General features: G+C 40.4%; 1 protein-coding gene across 1 annotated transcript; it reads right to left on the reverse strand.

Moving 5' to 3' along the window:
• Nucleotides 1-483: 483 nt before the first annotated feature.
• On the reverse strand, nucleotides 484-14,703 carry unc93a (unc-93 homolog A). The gene is made up of 8 exons (XM_053614696.1): nucleotides 14,278-14,703; nucleotides 12,257-12,438; nucleotides 8,544-8,773; nucleotides 8,323-8,448; nucleotides 7,990-8,207; nucleotides 6,594-6,729; nucleotides 1,889-2,020; nucleotides 484-1,326 (listed from the first exon to the last, which is right to left on the reverse strand). Exons 1-8 carry the CDS (start codon nucleotides 14,365-14,367, stop codon nucleotides 1,040-1,042), a joined length of 1,401 nt encoding a protein of 466 aa, XP_053470671.1. The 5' UTR covers nucleotides 14,368-14,703; the 3' UTR covers nucleotides 484-1,039.
• Nucleotides 14,704-19,339: the final 4,636 nt, after the last annotated feature.

A 19,339-nucleotide genomic window follows, 5' to 3' on the forward strand; every position in this document is an offset into this window, starting at 1 on the left:
AAAATTTGTGTCAGTGCGCAAAGTCATCATCGGGATACAGCCTCACATCCTGTTTGGCGACTTCGCTGTCAGATTCTAAATTCTTTGGAAGCGTGTCAAATTTAGTGATGACTGGACAAAATTTGTAGGAGTAGTAGCGAAAAAGCAGTTTTTTTAAAAAAAAATTAAAGATGGCAGAAAATCTCCTTGTGCAGAAACTGACATAAGAGAATACCTTGAGCTTGTCTTGACATGGATGCCTGGTTTTTACATTTTGGACACACGGTTCAAAAGTTATGACCATAAACTTACTTCCAAATTAGGCCCGAATTTGACCTGTTGGTGGCGCTAGATCATTGCCAGCACTTGGGCCAAATTTGGTCAGAATGTTCCTTAGTCCCTCCGCAGTCAGTGTGCCAAATTTCACAACTTTTTACCAGTGTTTTATGGGCTGCCATAGACACCCTTGCCAAACGAGGAAGAAGAAGAAGAATACAGTAGTTTCTCATCCAGAAAGGCCTTACCACTGCAGTTACCACTGCAATTTTTCATTTGCTACTGTAAACCTCTAAGTGACTCTATAATCATAGAATTTCCGTTGATGGGAGCTGAACACGTCAAAGCCCATTCCGTGAGTGACAGTTTCAGTTAAAGTGGTTGTTTTACTTAAACAGTGTCCGAAAATGCCCGCTGTAAGCTCCCAGCTAGCACTGAATGTTCCACTCAAGTTAATTTACTGTACAATATGGTTCTCTCTCGTTTCATTATTTTTGAGAGAAAGAAATTCCTAATGTTACAGGGATTTATTCATTCATGATTTATTTTTAGAACCATACATTATAGGTTTATTGACATCCTTATAAGAATTTGCACGGAATGTCCATATATGGTTATTTGTAGGTTTTATGTTTATAACTACAAAATTTAATTATATAACTGCAAAGAGGTTAGCTATGAGTAACGAAGCCACCATTCATGCCTTAGCTGCCACCCTATAAAAAATAATAATAATAATAAAAAAAAAAAACAGATTCTATTCTTTGTTTCATCATATTCTTGCCTATAATCTTGTCTGACTAATAATGTTCTGGGTTTTCTCTGTGTCATTAAGGTCCAGCTTGTCTGTGATGCGTTTCACTGCTGGAGTGGGATGCTTGTACTCATTGTACTCTACCCAGAAGTACGTCAGCATGGCCAGCAAAAGGACTGAGATGAGGATGTAGAGTTTGGTGGACAGACAGATGAACGTGCTGTACGCGAAGGCTATCACGAAGCCCAAAGACTCCCACATGCGATAATTAGCGAATGCTGCCTCCTTGTGGTGAGGGAACAGAGTGCCGTACAATGCTGAAATGCAAAAACACATGGAAAGTTGTTAGAACCTCTTCTGTGAAGTAGTGTTAAGGGTGGACTTCACAGGGCTACATAACACCTACATAAGTCTTTCATTTATAAAGTCTCTCATGACAGCTGACTTTGTTGCCCAGTGCACTTTATGTCAGTGTGACATAATGGTTATAATGTGACATAGCTTGCTAAGTCAGAGATATTTGGAAATATCAAGGTGTCTCCAGAACTGGGCACCAGAAGTGATTATCATTTTAAATTTTTCAATTAATCTCACTTGGTAGTCTGATATATCACATCATCACAGTGCATCAGAAATGTACATCTGTCATGATGTAATAATGTAAAAATGTGTCACAGCCCAAATGTACAGTATGCTATGCTTATGTCAGTATAACAGTTGATGCCTCATGAAATTATTATTATTATTATTTTTCAAAAATCTTTTAGATTTATATCAATGTTAGAAAGTTGTTATATATTGCCATGTATTGTTATAAACACTGGCTTTATTAGATTGATTCTTATGTAAGAAAGATGTCTCGGTTGTTATGAGTCTCACCGTTGGTTTGTGTTTGCCACACAGCATCTGCCACACCCCAGAGAGCAGGAAACACAAAGAAGACAGGCAGCTCGTCCGGATGAGGCCTCCAGTACAGCAGAGCTATCGCAGAACTCAGGTTTATCACAGCGGCTGTGAGGAGAAAGAGTAGAAATGCCAATAAGACCTGCCTGTACTTCACCAGCTGGGCTTTTACACACCTGGGACAGTGACAGCTAATTTACATGTATTCATACAGGTACCCGTGTGTGTGTGTGTGTGCGCGTGTGCATGTGTGTGTGTGTGTGTGTTTAACAAGCATCTTTATTCATTTTAGTGTGACATATTTCAGTATGCATGGAAAAGTACAAGCTCTGAAGAACAAATATTCTAGAAATCCACCGTCCAGCATGTGCAGCTTTCTCAAGAGTGATTTGCTTCAATATGAAAAATTCATTAAAAAAAAAAAATGAAGGAAAGGTCAACTTTAAAACAAAGTACAGTCAGTTTGTATGAGGAACACATGACAGACCATGCGGTCTCTCTCTCTCGATCTCTCTCTCTCAAATAAACAAACACACAAACAAACAAACAAATTAATTTTAAAAAAAAACAGAGAGCCTGTCATTTTTTTATTTATTTTTTTTTCATTTTACTGAGATACCAGGAAGCATAAACTACTCGGTTTATTATTAGTCCTAGATTATGTGGAGCATCTGCTGTACAAGTATCTGTGTATGAGCTGTTGCTATAGAAAATGAATATAAACCTGTTACTTAAGTTACATGTTACATGAGAACTACTGTCCAAGCTGTTCTGCCACACAAAAATAATGCACACCTTTTGATCACTCAGATTAAAGAATTCAAACTCTATCAGGTATAAATAGAAATAATAAATAAATATAAATAAAAATCAAACTAAACGTTAGGCAGCATTAGAAACAATTACCAAATGTATATAGTTGTATAAATAAGTTTCTTGATGCTAAACACAAGGACAGTTCATTTATCCAGGAGGTAAACGATGGCCATGTTGAACGTATCTAATGCATAGAAATCAAACGTGTTGCATGTGTCACAGCAGCAGATACGGACGTAGGTGCGGGTAAAGTGAGCTTTATTGAACGTTGCAAACAAGACCAATACATAATGCAGAAGCAATGTGAAAATCAGGGCGAGTTAGGGGTTAGTTAAGTGTTCGTGGAAGAGGTGGGTCTTTAGTCTTATACTTTGCAGTGAGTCTAGAGACTGAGAGTCCTTATATATACTGTGGCTGTATAATTGAGTCCACGAGCTTGTAATCAGTAATCAGGTGATTGAGAACATGTGTGATCGGAATTTAAGTCCTTGGCGGCCATGTTTATAAGTCACATTGTTTTCTGGGAACTGTAGTTTTACGCCAATTCTGCCACTGATGTGACAGAACTCTCTAAGCCACCACCTCCCCCCACCCCCACCAAGCGCTATCTCTGGGAGTGGACTTCCTATCGAGGCCTTCTGGACCTGTGCAGTTTGGGTGCCATGCAAGGAACACCTGGCACAGTAGGGGTTCAAGTACATCATGAGCTGGGATCTAGTAGCTCTCCTCAGGTCCACAGCCCTCCCATTCAATAAGGTACTATATCTTACCCTGTCTGCACTGTAAGTATATGATTTCCTTGATGGCATAAGCTGGTTCACCTTTGATGTCCAGGGATGATGGGAGGTGGAGGGGGGAATTGTCCTGTGCAAGGGGACCTGGAGTGGCCAGTTTAAAAACACAAGAGGGAACACAAAAAACAAAGGGATAGGTGGCTGTGGCATGGCAGTTTAAGCTTGTATGTGATGTCCTTTATGTGCTGTAGAGTTTGTAGATTTTTAAATTGGCCAATATAGTGAGCCAGCTTTCCGCAGCCTTTGGTGATATGGAGGTCACTGGTGGAGAGCCACACTTGATTTCCTGGTTCATAAATGGGTGTCTCTCCACGACATCTATCTGTGAACTTCTGACTGACTTGTGTAGTGTGTTCTAGGTGCTGGTGAGCTTGTTTCCACACCTGTTCACTCTGCTTTAACCATCTGTCCACTGTGGGTAAGTCCATGGGGATTGGCAACAGGGGTGGCTTGTACGTCAGGACACACTGGAATGGTGTGAGCTTGGTTGCTAAACGCCTGAGGGAATTTTGAGCATATTCTACCCATGGGAGGAATTGTGCCCAGTCCTCCTGCTTGTTGGCACAGTAGGTGCGCAGGAAGCAACTGATCTCCTGGTTGGCTTTCTCCAGTTGGCCATTTGCTTGGTGATGAAACCTAATTTTTTTCATGAACCCTCGCCAAATTCCAGATGTGAATTTGGCTCCCCCGTCACTCACTATTTCTTTAGGGATGCCAAAGTACCTAAACACGTACTTGAACACCAGTTCTGCGTATTAGGTGCAGAGACTTGGAAAATCAGTTGATGATCGCTGTAATGAGGGAAGATCAGTGATGAAATCAATGGCTATATGTGACCATGGACGTAGGTAATGGGAGGAGCTTGCCGGCCAGCAAGGTGCAAGGTACTTTGGCTTGGCCACAAACTGAGAAGGATGAAACAAATCTATGAATGCTTTAAGGCATATTTGGACAACAGTATTTTCCTTGTAGTAGTTGGTGTGTTCTGTGAGTGCCAGGGTGTCCTGTGGCAGGGGAGGTATGAGCCCATGCGATGCATTTGTCTTGGAGAGGAGAGGGCACAAAGTTTTTCCCCACTGGGAATTGTTTTGGGACTCTCACCTCCGGTGCATTCACAATCTTCCTGTCAGTCTCTAGACTGCCCAGATTAGAGCTCCTACAAAGCATGATTTTGGTAGGATTCATTCTTCCGAGTGTTCACGAGGGGGAGCTGGGTGCAGATGGGATAAAGAGTCGCTTTGATGTTTTTGGACCTTGGAGGATATGAAAGGGTAAATTCAAGGTGGGTGAAGAACAGGGCCCAGCGTGCCTGACAGGAGTTCAGTCTCTTGGCAGACTTGATGTATTTGAGGGTTTTATGATCTGTGTAAGTTGTGAATGGTTGAAGGGCTCCCTCCAACCAGTGACACCATTCTTCCAGAGCTACAGTAGTTTAACAGTGAGGAGCTCTCTGGTGCCAATGACAGTTTCGTATGTATCTTTGCTGGGGGAATATATCAGAATGTTATTGATCTACTTGATGACAAATCTTCTCAAGATATCTCGTTAGACATCATTTATAGGGCACTGAAAGACTGCTGGTGCTGAAAATAACAAATATAGCTTTATGCAGTATTCAAAGTGGCCAGAGGTGGTGCTGAAGGCCATCTTCCACTTGTCTCCTTCACGGATACACACCAAGTTGTACATGCTTTGCAAGTCAAGTTTAAGGGATCAGAGGCAGGGGATAATAATACTTATCTGTGACTTGATTCAAACCACGATAGTTGATGCATGGCTTTAAGTCACTTCCTTTTTTCTCAACAAAGAAGAAGGCTGCTGATACTGGAGAGGTAGAGAGGTGTATGTACTCCTGTTTGAGTGCCTCCTTGATATCTTCCTCCATGGCCTGTGTTTCTTTGGCTAATAAGAGGTAAATGAGGTTGCAAAGAGGGTGTGGCTCCTGACAGTAATTTGATGGCATAGTCCTAGGAGCGGTGCGGCAGGAGCCCACTGGCCTTGGTCTTGCTGAATACCTCACAGAACTCTTGACATTCCAGAGGGATTTCTACAAGGACTTGGGGTTCTGGGCTTTCTATGGTAATTGAGGACACATTGACAGAGGGGACATGGAGACAGTGGGAATGGCAGAGTGCCGACCAGTGTGTGATTTCACATTCCTTCCAGTAGATCTGAGGGTTATGATGCTGCATCTACCAGAAGCCCAACACCACCAGGAGCTTGGTAGTGACGGTGATGAGGAGAGAAATTCGCTCTTGGTGCATGGTGCTGATGTGGACAGTAATGGGTTTAGTGCAACAGGTGACTGACCCCCCCACAACCCCCACCCACCCCACCGGAGTTTATGAGCGCAGCACAGAAAGACAACAGAAGACAAATTTCCTGAGTGCGCAATCTGAACTAGCAGTACAAAATTGGGGTGAGAAAGGAATCTGGCTACACTCATCATGTTGGAGTGAGACATTTTGCTAATGTGTGAAAGCTGAGTGTGAATTCAGAAGTGCTTTGGGTCCCTTGCTTCAGGGTGAGGAGGAGTCACTCTCCAATCTCCTTGCCCTCAGGTGAATGGTTGAACACTCTTTGGAAGAGCTGGACGAAGCATTCATAGTAGACAATGTGCTCTAGACCTTGTGATCAAACCCATGCTAGCGCCTTGTCAGTGAGCAGATTGATGAATTGAGCAATTTTGCTTTGATCCGGGACCCCTTTTTGACCAGCGAAATTTTAAAATTAGCTTGGTGTAGGTGTAATGGTGTCTATGCAATGTAAATAAGACTCATGTTTAGTCCTTGTGGAAATATAAGTGGTTGTAATATTTATACAAATTGTACATGTTCAAAGTTTTAAGTTTTAGTGATTGTGTTGGTATGCCAATGAAAAAAATATATATTTGATATATGATCTGTGGGTACTATATGAAAATAATATAAGTAAACAAAAAGTGTGTTTTTCATAGAAATGTATTTGAGTAAGAGTAATATTCATCCTCTAAAATGATACACAGGCATTGCAATAATGTACCATCACTAAAATACTTCCCACCTTGGGCTACTCTGATTAAACTGACTTACCAAAACAGAAGAGGGGGATCCTCCCGGTGTACTGCGCAAGCTTCCCAAATGAGAAAGAGCTCAGCGAATTCACAGCGCCAAAGCAGATCATTACAAATCCAACATAATGGATTCCTATTGCACAGGTCACATAATTCTGCAAAGACAATCACAAATTTTTGTTCTCTGAAGAATATTAACAAATGCATTTCATTTTAAAATGTTTTGCAACCAGGGAACAGGGAATACATTTGCACAGTGAATTTTAAGTATTGTATAGCACTCCTTGTCATTCTTTAGTCATTGTCATAATTCTCTTGTTTCATGTTCATGTTGTTGTCTAGACTCATTATTTCTCGTCCTGCATTTGCATCTGCCTCCTCTAGCATTCCATGAGCTGGTTTTGTTGCATTTTGCTTGTTGTTTTTAACGCTTTGATGATTTCTGTACATTAAATTATTCCTTAATTACTTATTTTATTTAATTTTTTTATACCATATGGGTTAACAGATGTCTCTCTCAGGTGATTTTTCTCTCTGAGGTGGATTTTTCAGCAGGATAATGAGCCAAAGCACCAGTCACCTTTTGAAAGAACACTTCCTAGAGCCCTGACGTAAACCCTATAAAGCATCTATGGGATGCAATGGAGAAGAAATTAGCAGATTGTAAGAACTGAAGGTTTTCTTGGTTGAAACTTGGGGGAAATTTCCAATGCAACTGTTACAGAAATTGCTTGACTATATGCAAAGATGTTTTCAAAACTTTCTGAGAAACTTCTTGAAATGTGTGCATATGGTGCATTGCCAGAACCATATCCTCTCGCAGTTCTCGCCTGGTTTCCCATTGAAGCTAAGTAGGTTTGAGCCTGGCCAGTACCTTGATAGGAGACCTCCTGGGGAAGACTAAGGTTGCTGCTGGAATGGTATTAGTGAGGCCAGGAGGGGGCACTCACCCTGTGCTCTGTGTGGGACCTAATATCCCGGTATAGTGACAGGGACACTATACTCTAAAAACAGACATTCATCCTAAAAGAGTAAGGGTAGGTCCTGGTGAAATTCCCCCATTGGCCCTTCTTTATCATGGCCCCAGAATAATCCCCATCTCTGAATTGGTTACATCACTCTCTCCTCTCCACTAATAGCCGGTGTGTGGTGGGCATTCTGGCGCGCTATGGCTGCCAGGTGGATGCTACACACTAGTGGTGGTTGAGGAGATTTCCCCCCCTATACAATGTAAAGCGCTATATAAATGTAGCTGTAAAAATCTTATCTTTCTTTAACATAAATGCCACTTGGTTTGACATGTTGTTTTATAATACAGTGAAAATTATACATTTGCAAGTGTGGCTTAATACTTTTTGGGATCACTGTGTATGATAAATCCATATATAATTAATTATATTCGCAGATCTGTTCACCTTTGTGTATTCACCGGCGAGGAAGCTTTGCTCGAATCCACTGTACATAGTCAAGGGAATGAGCATTAACAGCCTCTTATCTCCTAAAAGCCTGAACGTGGCCAGGAAGGTACTGCAGAATGTTTGGTTGCCTTTGTCCTTGCGAAAATCCTTTGCATCTTTTCCATCAATGTTGTCCAGGAAAACTGCCACAAGGACCATCGCCAGAACCCCCACACCTACAGAGGTATCGCTCAGCTGAGTTATATACAGTACTTAAATACAGACATGTACAAGAATTCAACAATGCTGTGTAGAAAAGCTAATAACTGTTTGGTAGTTCCAACTGTTTACCAATGTAGCAGCCCATCAGTATGTTTACGAGATTCTGCTCCGGTCGTGTGAAGTTCCCCGAGGTGGTGAAGTTCTCATTGCACAGGGCAGCACCACAGAACTGCAGTCTCTCCTCAGGGATTTCAGCTTAGAGAACAGACACACCAATATTGTATAAAGTATACTAGTCAAGTCTAATCATCACAATCAGAGACATGTGTTGCGTTCTGTTTCAGCTGTACCTATGTTAGCGTCTTGTCGAAATATAAGTGATGACATGAGGTTTCCCCAAACGGCAGACGACTGGAAGATAAGAAAGAAAAGGCCAAAGTATTGGTTTATGATATCCTGGCCTTTCTTGTTTTTTTTCTCCGCCTGTTCATTCCCACTGATTGTAAGGTACGTGCACTTAGCAGACCAAAGTGGAGAGCCTCCCAAACCCAGAATAGCAGATGTAGCGATCAGACTGGGCCTGTAACACATTTAACACATGTAACACATTTCGTTAAAGACTCACTGCTAACATTTTATTACATCTTTAAAAATTTGAATATCCTGGAAAAGTTCATTTTTTCTGTAATTTAATTCAAAAAGTGGAACTTTTATTTATTCTAGACTCATTACACATAAAGCCGTTTTTATTTTGATTATGGCGTACAGCTCTTGGAAGTCAAAAATCCAGTATCTCAAAATATTAGAATAAAGAATTTATACTACAGAAATGTCGACCTGAGAAGAGCTCTAATCAGTGAATTAACTCAAAACACCTGCAAAGGTTTCCTGAGCCTTTAATCTCTCAGTCTGGTTCAGTACACACAACTACAGTCATGTTGAAGATGAAAGTAAATTTTGCATTTCTTTTGGAAATCAAGGTCCCAGAGTCTGGAGGAAGAGTGGAGAGGAACAGAATCCAAGTTGCTTGAAGGCCAGTGTGAAGTTTCCACAGTCAGTGATGATTTGGGGTGCCATGTCATCTGCTGGTGTTGATCCAGTGTGTTTGTTCATGTCAAGAGTCAATGCAGCTTGTTGCTTAGATGTGACCTAAGCACCCTGTCATCCTGGGCTTCCCTTGGATGCAACTCCACACAACCCACAGATATCGTGGATGGACAAAGAAATTACCTGCTGGTCAGCCCACTGTCACAGACATTGCCTCCATTCCCCCCAGCTGCTTGTGGCCTCATCCTCTGTGGAAAGTCCAGTGGACCAAGCACCCTTCACCATCCCATCAGAGTATCTTGATCTGAAGGAGCCTTTCAGCAAAACAAAGACCAGCGTATTATCCCCACATTGTTCCTATGATTGTGGCATCTAGCTGCTGCCTGAGACCACTCCCTTTCACAATCGGATTTACCCCCATTCCCTAGCTGAGCAGCAAACCATGCATTGAATACCAGGGACTGAACCAGGTGGCAGTTACTGTAAGTTCTGGTACACTCTGCCTCCGGTCCCTGCAGTCCTCGAGCAGCTCCGTTCTGCCCAAATTTTCACAAAGCTGGATTTCCGCTGTGCATACAATCTCATGCATATCCGGGAGGAAGATTAGTGGAAGACGGATTTCAGCACCAGCTCTGGCCACTACAAACACCTGGTAATGCCATATGGGCTCTCCAGCACCCCTCAGTCTTCCAGTGCCTCATAAATGACATATTGAGGGATATGCTGGTGAGATACGTCATAGCATATATCGACGATATTCTGATCTACACACCCTCATATGAAACTCATGTGCTCCATGTTCACCAAGTCCTCCAGCACCTCATGCAGCACCAGTTACAGTCGGGTACATAAGTATTTGGACAGTGATACAATTTTTGTCATTTCACCTCTGAACACCACCACAGTATATTTGAAATGAAGCAATCAAGATGTGATTGAAATGTAGACTTTCAGCTTCAACTCAAGGGGTTTAAGAAAAATATTGCATTAATTATTTAGGAATTGCAGCCATTTTTTTCCATAGTTCCTCCAGTTTCACAGGCTCAAAAGTAATTGGACAGTTGACTCATAAGCAGGGTCATAGCCAGGTGTGGCCCATTTCCTCATTATTTCATGACAAATTGAAGAGCTTTGGAGCTGATTCCAAGTGTTGAATTTTTCATTTGGTAGCTATTCATGTGACCTCTCAATATGTGGTTCAAAGAGGTGTCAGTGGTCAAGGGGTCAAGGGAAGGAGGCCATCAATAGGCTCCAGGACTCTTTATTCATCAAGAGTGGAAATTGCGAATTCACCAGCGCATCTCACTCTTGGGCTACATCAGAGCCACAGAGACAGACTGGCCTACACCAAAGACAGTCAGCAATTCATCAGCTTTGCTAGTTTCTATGTGAATTTCATCAGAGATTCAGCTCCATAGCACTGCCCCTGACACTGCTCCTTAGGAAGTTGTTGAAGCACCTGGCCTGGAGCCCAGCAGCTGAGAAGGCCCTCAACCAGCTCAATGCCACATTTACCACCATGCCTATTCTCAAACCCCCTGATCTATCGAGGCCCTTTGCCATTGAAGTGGATGCTTTCTAGATGGGAGTTGCAGCCATCCTTTCTCAGCCATTCAGGGACAAGCCCAAGCTACATCCCATGGCATTCTTCTCCTGGAAGTTATCTCCAGCTGAACAGAATTATGTTATTGGGAACTGGGAGCTACTGGCTGTGAATTTAGCCCTGGAGGAGTGGCACCATTGGCTGGAGGGGGGCCATTTACCATATTCACAGATCATAAGTACCTTGGGTTCCTCAGAACTGTGAAGTGTCTGAGCCTCCATCAAGCCTGCTGGTCTTATTTCTTTGCCAGGTTTCATTTCACCCTCTCATATATGCCCGGCTCCAAGAACACCAAGGTCAATGGTTTATCCCGCATGCATGCCACCAGCCCATGAGAGGGCAGTGAGCAGCTCTTCCTTCCCATGGACTGGGAAATAAACCAAGCTATTACTCATACAGCAAAGAATTTCCCATCAACCCCCCCCCCCCCCCAAACAAAGTGTTCATACTGGCTAATCTACAAGCCAAACTTGTCACATGTGCCAACACCTTCATGGCCATGGGCCACCCAGGCACAAAACATACTTACCATCTGCAAGTACTGGTGGCCAAACATGGCTGCGGATGTTCACCATACAGTCTCTTCATGTACAGCTTGTGCCCAATCCATATGAATGATACCATGAACCCCACCAGCCAGAAAGCTCCTGCCTCTGACTACACTCCAGCAGCCCTAGACCCACAATGTGGTCGATTTTATCACTGACCTGCAGAAATCCACGTGATTGTGTTGTATCCCATGCTCCCTGGGATAGGCTCCAGATTCCACGTGACCCAGTAAGGATAAGCAGTACAGAAAATGGATGGATGGATGGATCCTGGCCTTTGTATGTAATAGTTATTGTTTATTATTGTTTTTATTGTAAAGTTCACTTGCGTGCAAAAGTCTGCATCCCCCATGATTTCTATGTGGGGAAACTACAAACATGTATTAATCCAAGAAGTAAAAAAAATGTTGGTGTGTCTTACAACAAGACAACAAACATTTATTACTAAATTATCTTTTTAAGAAAGAACCAATGGATGAGCAAACATGTTGTAGAATATTTATTAGAGTATTTTTTATAGAGATTTTATAGACTTTTATCATTTATTAATTTTATAGACTATCTATAATGTCTATTAATTCTATAGACTGTTTATAAAAAATATTTACATCTTAACATACACTTTTTAAACATTTGGTATAATGAACCTCAGTAAAATTAGGTTAGGTTCGCTATTACAAATGTCTTGTTGGTATACATAAGTACATATACTTACTTCTTTGTCTTATTTATTTTGTCTCAAGGGTATGCAAACTTTTGCACTCAACTATAAATTATATAAACAACCGTATGAGGCAGTTATGAATACATGAACCATACACTTCCAAATAATTTTTCATTAATGCTTGTAGACGAACAGGCTCACCATCCAGGAAAGAGATTTCCAAAGGAATAGCTGATGTAGCAGGCCATGCAGATGAAGATGGTCCATTTACAGCCCAGGTTTTTGATCATGATGGGAGGCAGGAACATGGAGGACAGAATGATGGTTCCGTAGATGACGCTCAGTGAGATAACGCCCATTCCTTCCTCAGCATTTAGACTGCTCTGTGATACACAGTGTAATATACAGCATTCTCTCAAAACCTAATTCAGCAACACTTCCACTTTTAAATAATAATAATAAAAAAAAATGTTGCAATTCATTTAAATATATCTTTTTCTGTTTATTATTAAATAATTAATTGGTTTGTATAACATAACAACATGCCAGTGTTGTTAAACCTAATGTAGTTTACATTTGTGCACTACAAGTGTTTAGAAAGAATTTTTCTGAGAAAATGTAATGTGTTTGCTTTTAATTTTTTTTACTTTAATGATGTCACAGGACGTTTATTTGAATACAGTTGGGTCCAAAAGTTTAAGACCAGTAGTAAAAATGCTTCTATTTTTGCATTGTTTTTATTTATTTAATGTAATCGTTTTCAATACAAAAAGAACAAAGAAATTAATCTTTAGTGAAGATTTTCTATGAAGTCTTGCAATTTCCCGCGGTATCAGTAAAGTTTCTATCTATCTATCTATCTATCTATCAATCAATCTATCTATCTAATCATCTGCATATGTGCTTTATCAGAACAGATAAGACTCGAGGACAATGTTCGTTAAATAGTCCTAGAAATGGTGCAGAAGTATTTTAAATAAACTGAATATTCAAGATGTTAACATTTCCTTCATTGTTGTACAATTTTCAGAATTCTAAAGCATCCGTTTTATTACCAAGTTTAAATGGAAAAAAAAAAAAATTCCTAGAATTTCGGTGTGGTTTCAGACTTTTGGACCGCAGTGTATGCAATTTCAGGTTGTTTTTTTTTACGTTTTTCACGTCACATATTATTGTGAATTTTCCCATAATGTTTGGTGTGTGAATCGTGTGTAAAATGAACAATGTAACAGGGTAACAGTGTATTCCGTGATGTGTGTTCCACTGTTGTTTTTGGAAATTTGATCGCAGCAAATTTTCAAAACTTAAATCAGACGTCGTGTAGTGTGAGTAGAGCCACAATTCAGTATACATATCAAAATATAGGCTTAGATTGGAAACCATATTAACCATATATGCTATACTAAAACCTGATGAATAAAATAAAATCTTTGATTTGAATCAAAGGGCAAACCATGATGTCACTGTGTAGTATGTTGCCACTGAGAGAAATAAAAAGATGATAAAACACGCCCAGGTGATGGAAGTAATTAAACAGCGTCCTACGTGTTCGTATTCTTCAGCCTCGGTTTCAGCATGTAGAGAACACAGCTGTACAAACTGTGCGCTCTGTGTGTGTGAGTGTATCTGTTTGTGTGTGTATGTGTGTGTGTGTGTGTGTGTTGGTAATCATTCTGCGTGAGTACCTTAGAACCATGTAGAAATCTTTTAGGAGGCTAAGAACTCTTAATTATTCAAAGAACACCTTAAAGAACCAAATACAGACAAAGACTTGGCTTAATTACTAAGATGTCAGTCTTTTAAATATATGAGTAATATTACACTAATTCATATTTATATGGCTATAAGGACTATAATTTCTTGTTATCACGTAAATTCCAGCAGCTGAAAATGAAGTTAATACACTAAGAAATGCAGCTCGTCAGTTTACCAAGAATCCACACCTCCACTGTTCGGAAAACTGTTACAAAGACCTGACACTGGAGGCTCCTTCCAGAAAATGATAAATAAATATTTCTTCACATAAAACATCACCATATTAACAGCTGCGTTTTTATCTTAGTCAATGAACATATTTTTAAATCAGTATAAGTCCCTGTGTACAGTACAAGCTGTTACCCTCGAAATGATAATGTATTAGAACGAACACGTGTATATAAACCTGTCATTTGCAGCTGTACTACTGTCAGAGCTGCTGTTCGAGAAAATTAAGACATGATTACCTGTAGACTCTGTAGTCCTCCATACGCCGTAAACAAGAACAAAAATCCAAAAGATACCACGAGCACATTTTTGGTATTTCGGTTGATCATTTTGGCAGATTAAAAAAAAAACTTTTCAAAAATCCTGTAAGTAGACAAAAAAAACAAGTGAGAAAAGCCACAAAATGTCAGAACAGCAGCTCACGAGAAGATTTCTGACTGCTGTATGTCAGATTTCCACACACTTCGTATATTGATGAACTCCAGTCTGTTGTGCTAGAGGGCAAAGTTCAGCACCTGGGAACCATAAAGCTGTGAGCGGAAAAGTCTGCCTTTCTACCAGACAGGCTCGTGTTTTAAGAGTCAGGGAATGTACTGTAATAGCTAAACTTCCAAAACACATTGCTATCATAACACAACTTGACATAATATAACAGAAAAGATGCTGACCAATAAAAAGCACTGTAATTACTTTAGAGTATCATAGAAACAGGATATGATGGGTTTGTTTGAATATGCCAATTGACCGATTCATTACCTTTATATATATATTTATATATATCACTACAATATAATGGATCATTGCAAAAGCGGCTGAAAGTTAACTTGTGTAAACTTAGCTTCTGTAAAAAATAGTTATTGGTTGTGTTATCCACACAAACGGATATGGATTTGCTTGGATTGTTTAAATATGGTGAATAAATCTGTAATGTAGTATAAAATGCCTTATGAATGCATTATAACAGGTTATAAATGGATTTATAGGTCATTATATATATATATACATGTTGTGGTAACACTTCTTGTGAAGGTCAAGTCTATTGCACAATAAACTATGAACACATTCATAATATGCTATAATGCCTAAGGCTTTATATAAGGCTTTGCACACATTCTTGTAATTACAGTATGTATGACTATACATTACATTTAATGGTATATTTGTTAATGCATTTTGAATTAAATTAAATGAATATGGTGAAAGTTTGTGGAAACCTGAGCATCACACCCCTATGTGCGTTGTGAACATCCCATTCCACCTCAGCTGATATAATAATTTAAACTCTTCTGGGAAGGATTTCCACTAAATTTTGGAGAAACTTTGTGGCGACCGTTTGAGGAAGAACCTCATACGGGTGTGATGGTCAGGTGTCTACATACTTTTGGCCGTATAGTGTATATCATTATAAGTAGTGTTCATAACTCATTAAAATAAAATACACTCCACTTTACATAATGCATTCATTATAAGCACAGTGACCTGCAGTGTTTTCGTTTACAAATAATGCATTTCCTTTGGTTTAATCATCGGTTTGTTTCTATGTGTCCCTATTTTAATCTGAGGCTAACCTCCAGATTCTTGTTCTTGTCTGACGGTAGTGGAAGCCGATGTGGTCTACTCTTATTGTAGCCAATTCATCTCAAGGTTTGACATGTTATGCATTCTGAGATGCTTTTCTGCTCACCACGGAGGTAAAGAGTGGTTATTTGAGTTATCATAGCCTTCCTGTCAGTTCAAACCATTCTGGTCATTCTCCTCTGATCTCTCTCATCAACAAGGTGTTTCTCACAGGATGTTTTTTCGTTTGTTTGTTTGTTGTTGCTCCATTTTTTGTGCATAAAATTTCCAAGGAGATCAGTTTCTTATATTCTCAAACCAGTCCCTCTGGCACAAACAACCATGCCATGGTCAAAGTCACTGAGAGCACATTTTCATCCTCTCTGGTGTTTGAAATTTAACTGAAACTCTTGACCTGAATCTGCAAGATTTTATGCATTGCGCTGCAGCCGCTTGATTGTCTGATTGAATAATTGGATGAATGATCAAGTGTACGGGTGTTCCTGTTGAAGCGGCTGATAAGTGTAGCTCCGTGAAGTAAGACAAAGCCTATTGCCTTCTCTATTACTAATTGCCACTGAAGTCCGAGAATCCCAGTGATGACCAAATGTTCTGTTGACGTAACTGTTACTTGTCAAGTGTTATTGCACCTTTGCTCTAATAAATCTGTACCATCCAGATAAAGTGTGATGGTACAACCTTTCTTCAGGATGTACCATTTACTGTAACTTTACTCAGTTCCTCAAGCATGCAGTCACACCTGAATAGCAAGGTCCAGTCACTTAAAGCCACATGATAAGATAAAAGATATAAGGCAGTTGATTTTAAGTGTTTTACTGCTTGCTTACGGTGACTGCAGAATAAACTATGCCTCTCCACCCAGCAATAAAGAGTTCATATGTACATGACACTATGCATTTATGAGTTCTTTTCAGGTGGGCTCCATCATTTTGTTCTGATTGATTTCCTTGTTGTCAAAAGAATGTTCATAACACATAAAGAATGAACCTTGCTCCCAGGCCAAGAGACGCATTGCTGCCAAGAATGCGCTCTGCAGTGATTCCTGATCATTTTATTCAAACACCGCAGTCTGTTTTATTGCTCTGAATGTGTAACTGATTGGATATAGCTGATAACAACAGAGCAACCACGTTCCTCACTGAAAAACTCTTCAGTCATCAAAGTTTCAGGTGAAACTTGTCTCTTAACACTGTGGTTTCGAATAGATACACATTGCAGTGGAAGAAATAAAGCACTTGGGATCAATAAGTTATAGAGAAATAATTAACAACAAAGTGGATTATTTTCCATGTTCTGAAATGTTTTGTACCTCTTACACCACAGTGTCATATCACACCAAACCAGGACTCTTTGACCTGTCCGAGGTCGAAGAGATGGCCTCCCAAGCCAAGTTTCTGTCCGAGGTCAAAGAGACAACCTCCCGAGCCAAGTTTCTGTCCGAGGTCAAAGAGACGGCCTCTGACGCCAATTTCCTGTCCGAGGTCAAAGAGACGGCCTCCCAAGACACGTTCCTGTCTTAATAAAGGTCAAAGAGACAGCCTACCAAGCCAAGTTCCAGTCTGAGATCAATGATGAGACTTTCCATAAAGGTTAAGGGCCTTGCTCAAGGGCCCAACAGTGGCACTAGTTGTTCCCTTGCCAGCTTCTCTTTTTTTCCTCTCTCTTGACGTTAATAAGGCAAAAAAAAAACACAGCTTGTCATGTTGCCAGAAACCAAAAAAATATCAAATCCTCCGTCCATATCAAACCACTGACACTGGAGACTCCACCCATAAATGTTACAGAAACATCTCTTCACAGGAAACTTCCCCATATCAATGTTAATTTGTTAAGTAACAGCACATTCAATTATGTGAAGAGTCTGCCATACAAGTCCCTGTGAATTTGCTGTCATTATGGAAATGATAAAGTAATTTGTAGCTGCACTACTGTCAGAGCTGCTGTTAGAGAAAATGAATCAAAACCTTCTGGCCAATCAGATTTGAGAATTCAGTGCTGTGGTCTAAAGAAAACTCAGGAATGGTGGAAGGGTTCTTCTCTTTTTTCTTTCTGAAAAAGGACAATTCTCATATAATGTACAACTATTCTAATATTCCATTCAAGAATAAATATTTAAGTGAGCATTAAGTAGAATTTAACAGGCACCTCCAGGGTTGATGGTTCGATTCCCGCCACGGCCCTGTGTGTGTGGAGTTTGCATGTTCTCCCCGTGCTGCATGGGTTTCCTCAGGGTACTCCAGTTTCCTCCCCCAGTCCAAAGACATGCATGGTAGGCTGATTGGCGTGTCTAAAGTGTCCGTAGTGTATGAATGGGTGTGTGAATGTGTATGTGAGTGTGCCCTGCAATGGATTAGCACTCCGTCCAGGGTGTACCTCGCCTTGTGCCCCATGCTCCCTGGGATAGGCTCCAGGTTCCCCGTGACCCTGAAGGATAAGTGGTATAGAAGATGGATGGATGAGTCAGCAATAAAGGGAAAGAGATATTGTCATGCGACCAATGCAGAATAGCTCAGTCCTTGAGCTGAACTCTTTCTAGGGCTACATCTTGGGTGAGGACCTGGTCATTCTGGATGCTTTGAGTGGACTTCTTTGCAGATCAGAGGGTCAAGAACATCATGTGCTAGAGTCTAGCATTGTTCCTCAGGGCTGTAGCCCTCCCATTCAATGAGGTACTTCCCATCTCTGAGGCATGAGTTCAAAATATTCCTGAACAGTTAAACGGGTTGCCCTTCTATGTCTAGTGGTGCAGGTGGTGTGGAACAGGGGACGTTGGATGCTACTGGTTCAGGTGTGACAGGCTTGAGGCGTGATCTGTGGATTTTGTATGGACCGATCTATCTGGAATAGAGCTTCTTGCAACGTTGAGTGTTTCTAATGTCTTCAGTCGATAACCATGCCTGATCCATTTCGATGCCCTACTTCTGGTTGGAGTTCTCATGACGATAACAGAATAATCTGTCATGTGACGGAGTCAGTGACGGATGCAGTTGCGGGCTGGCTGTGTTTATATAGGGTGTGTGTGAGATTTGGAAAAGGTCTGCCTGGTTAGAACTAGGGAGACCGTGAACATGCCAGTGAAGTGTTGTGCCGGGGATTGTAGTCCGCAGTGCGTTCTGGGAAGTGGAGTTTCTGGTGGATTCCAGCGCTGGTGTGACAGATATATATTTGAAACACACCATAGCTAAATTTAAGCCAAATAAAATATTCTAAATAATCAATACAGTAATAAACAGTACAATATACTAAAATAATCACAATTTATGCCAGCAATGTGAAAAAGACACACGGAAAAACGCTGCATTTCCTTACAGAACGTTTACAAATCAATTAAATATGATTTTAATGAATTCTTTATAATCTCAATTTAGCACTCAAATTCTTGAATTTAACATCACAAGTACAGAGACATTACTGTGACTTTTGAAGTTTCTAAAAATGTGTCTCTTCCTCTTCTGGTTAAATTAAATATATATAATTTTTTTCATTATTATTATTACTCACATACTACAAATTTCTACTAATGGTAATAAAGTATCCTGGATCCTGATACTAAATACACACTTTAGCTACGTCAAGGATGTACAAACTAATGCACACACATACACACACATGCATACACAGACATATACACTATATACACACATATACATACCACATGGTGTGCTGTTTACCTGCTAAATTCCTCGAGAGTGGTGTGTAGGCTGTCTCAGTGCTAAGATCCTC

Source organism: Ictalurus furcatus, chromosome 25 (assembly GCF_023375685.1).
Source record: "Ictalurus furcatus strain D&B chromosome 25, Billie_1.0, whole genome shotgun sequence".
NCBI classification, from domain to species: domain Eukaryota; kingdom Metazoa; phylum Chordata; class Actinopteri; order Siluriformes; family Ictaluridae; genus Ictalurus; species Ictalurus furcatus.

Coding starts and splice junctions, on each gene's coding strand:
- unc93a (XM_053614696.1), bottom strand. CDS start 14,367: ATGATCAACCGAAATACCAAAAATGTGCTCGTGGTATCTTTTGGATTT. Junction 8,449..8,543: donor TCGACAAGACGCTAACATAG/GTACAGCTGAAA, acceptor CTGTTCTCTAAG/CTGAAATCCCTGAGGAGAGA. Junction 8,208..8,322: donor ACTGATGGGCTGCTACATTG/GTAAACAGTTGG, acceptor ATACCTCTGTAG/GTGTGGGGGTTCTGGCGATG.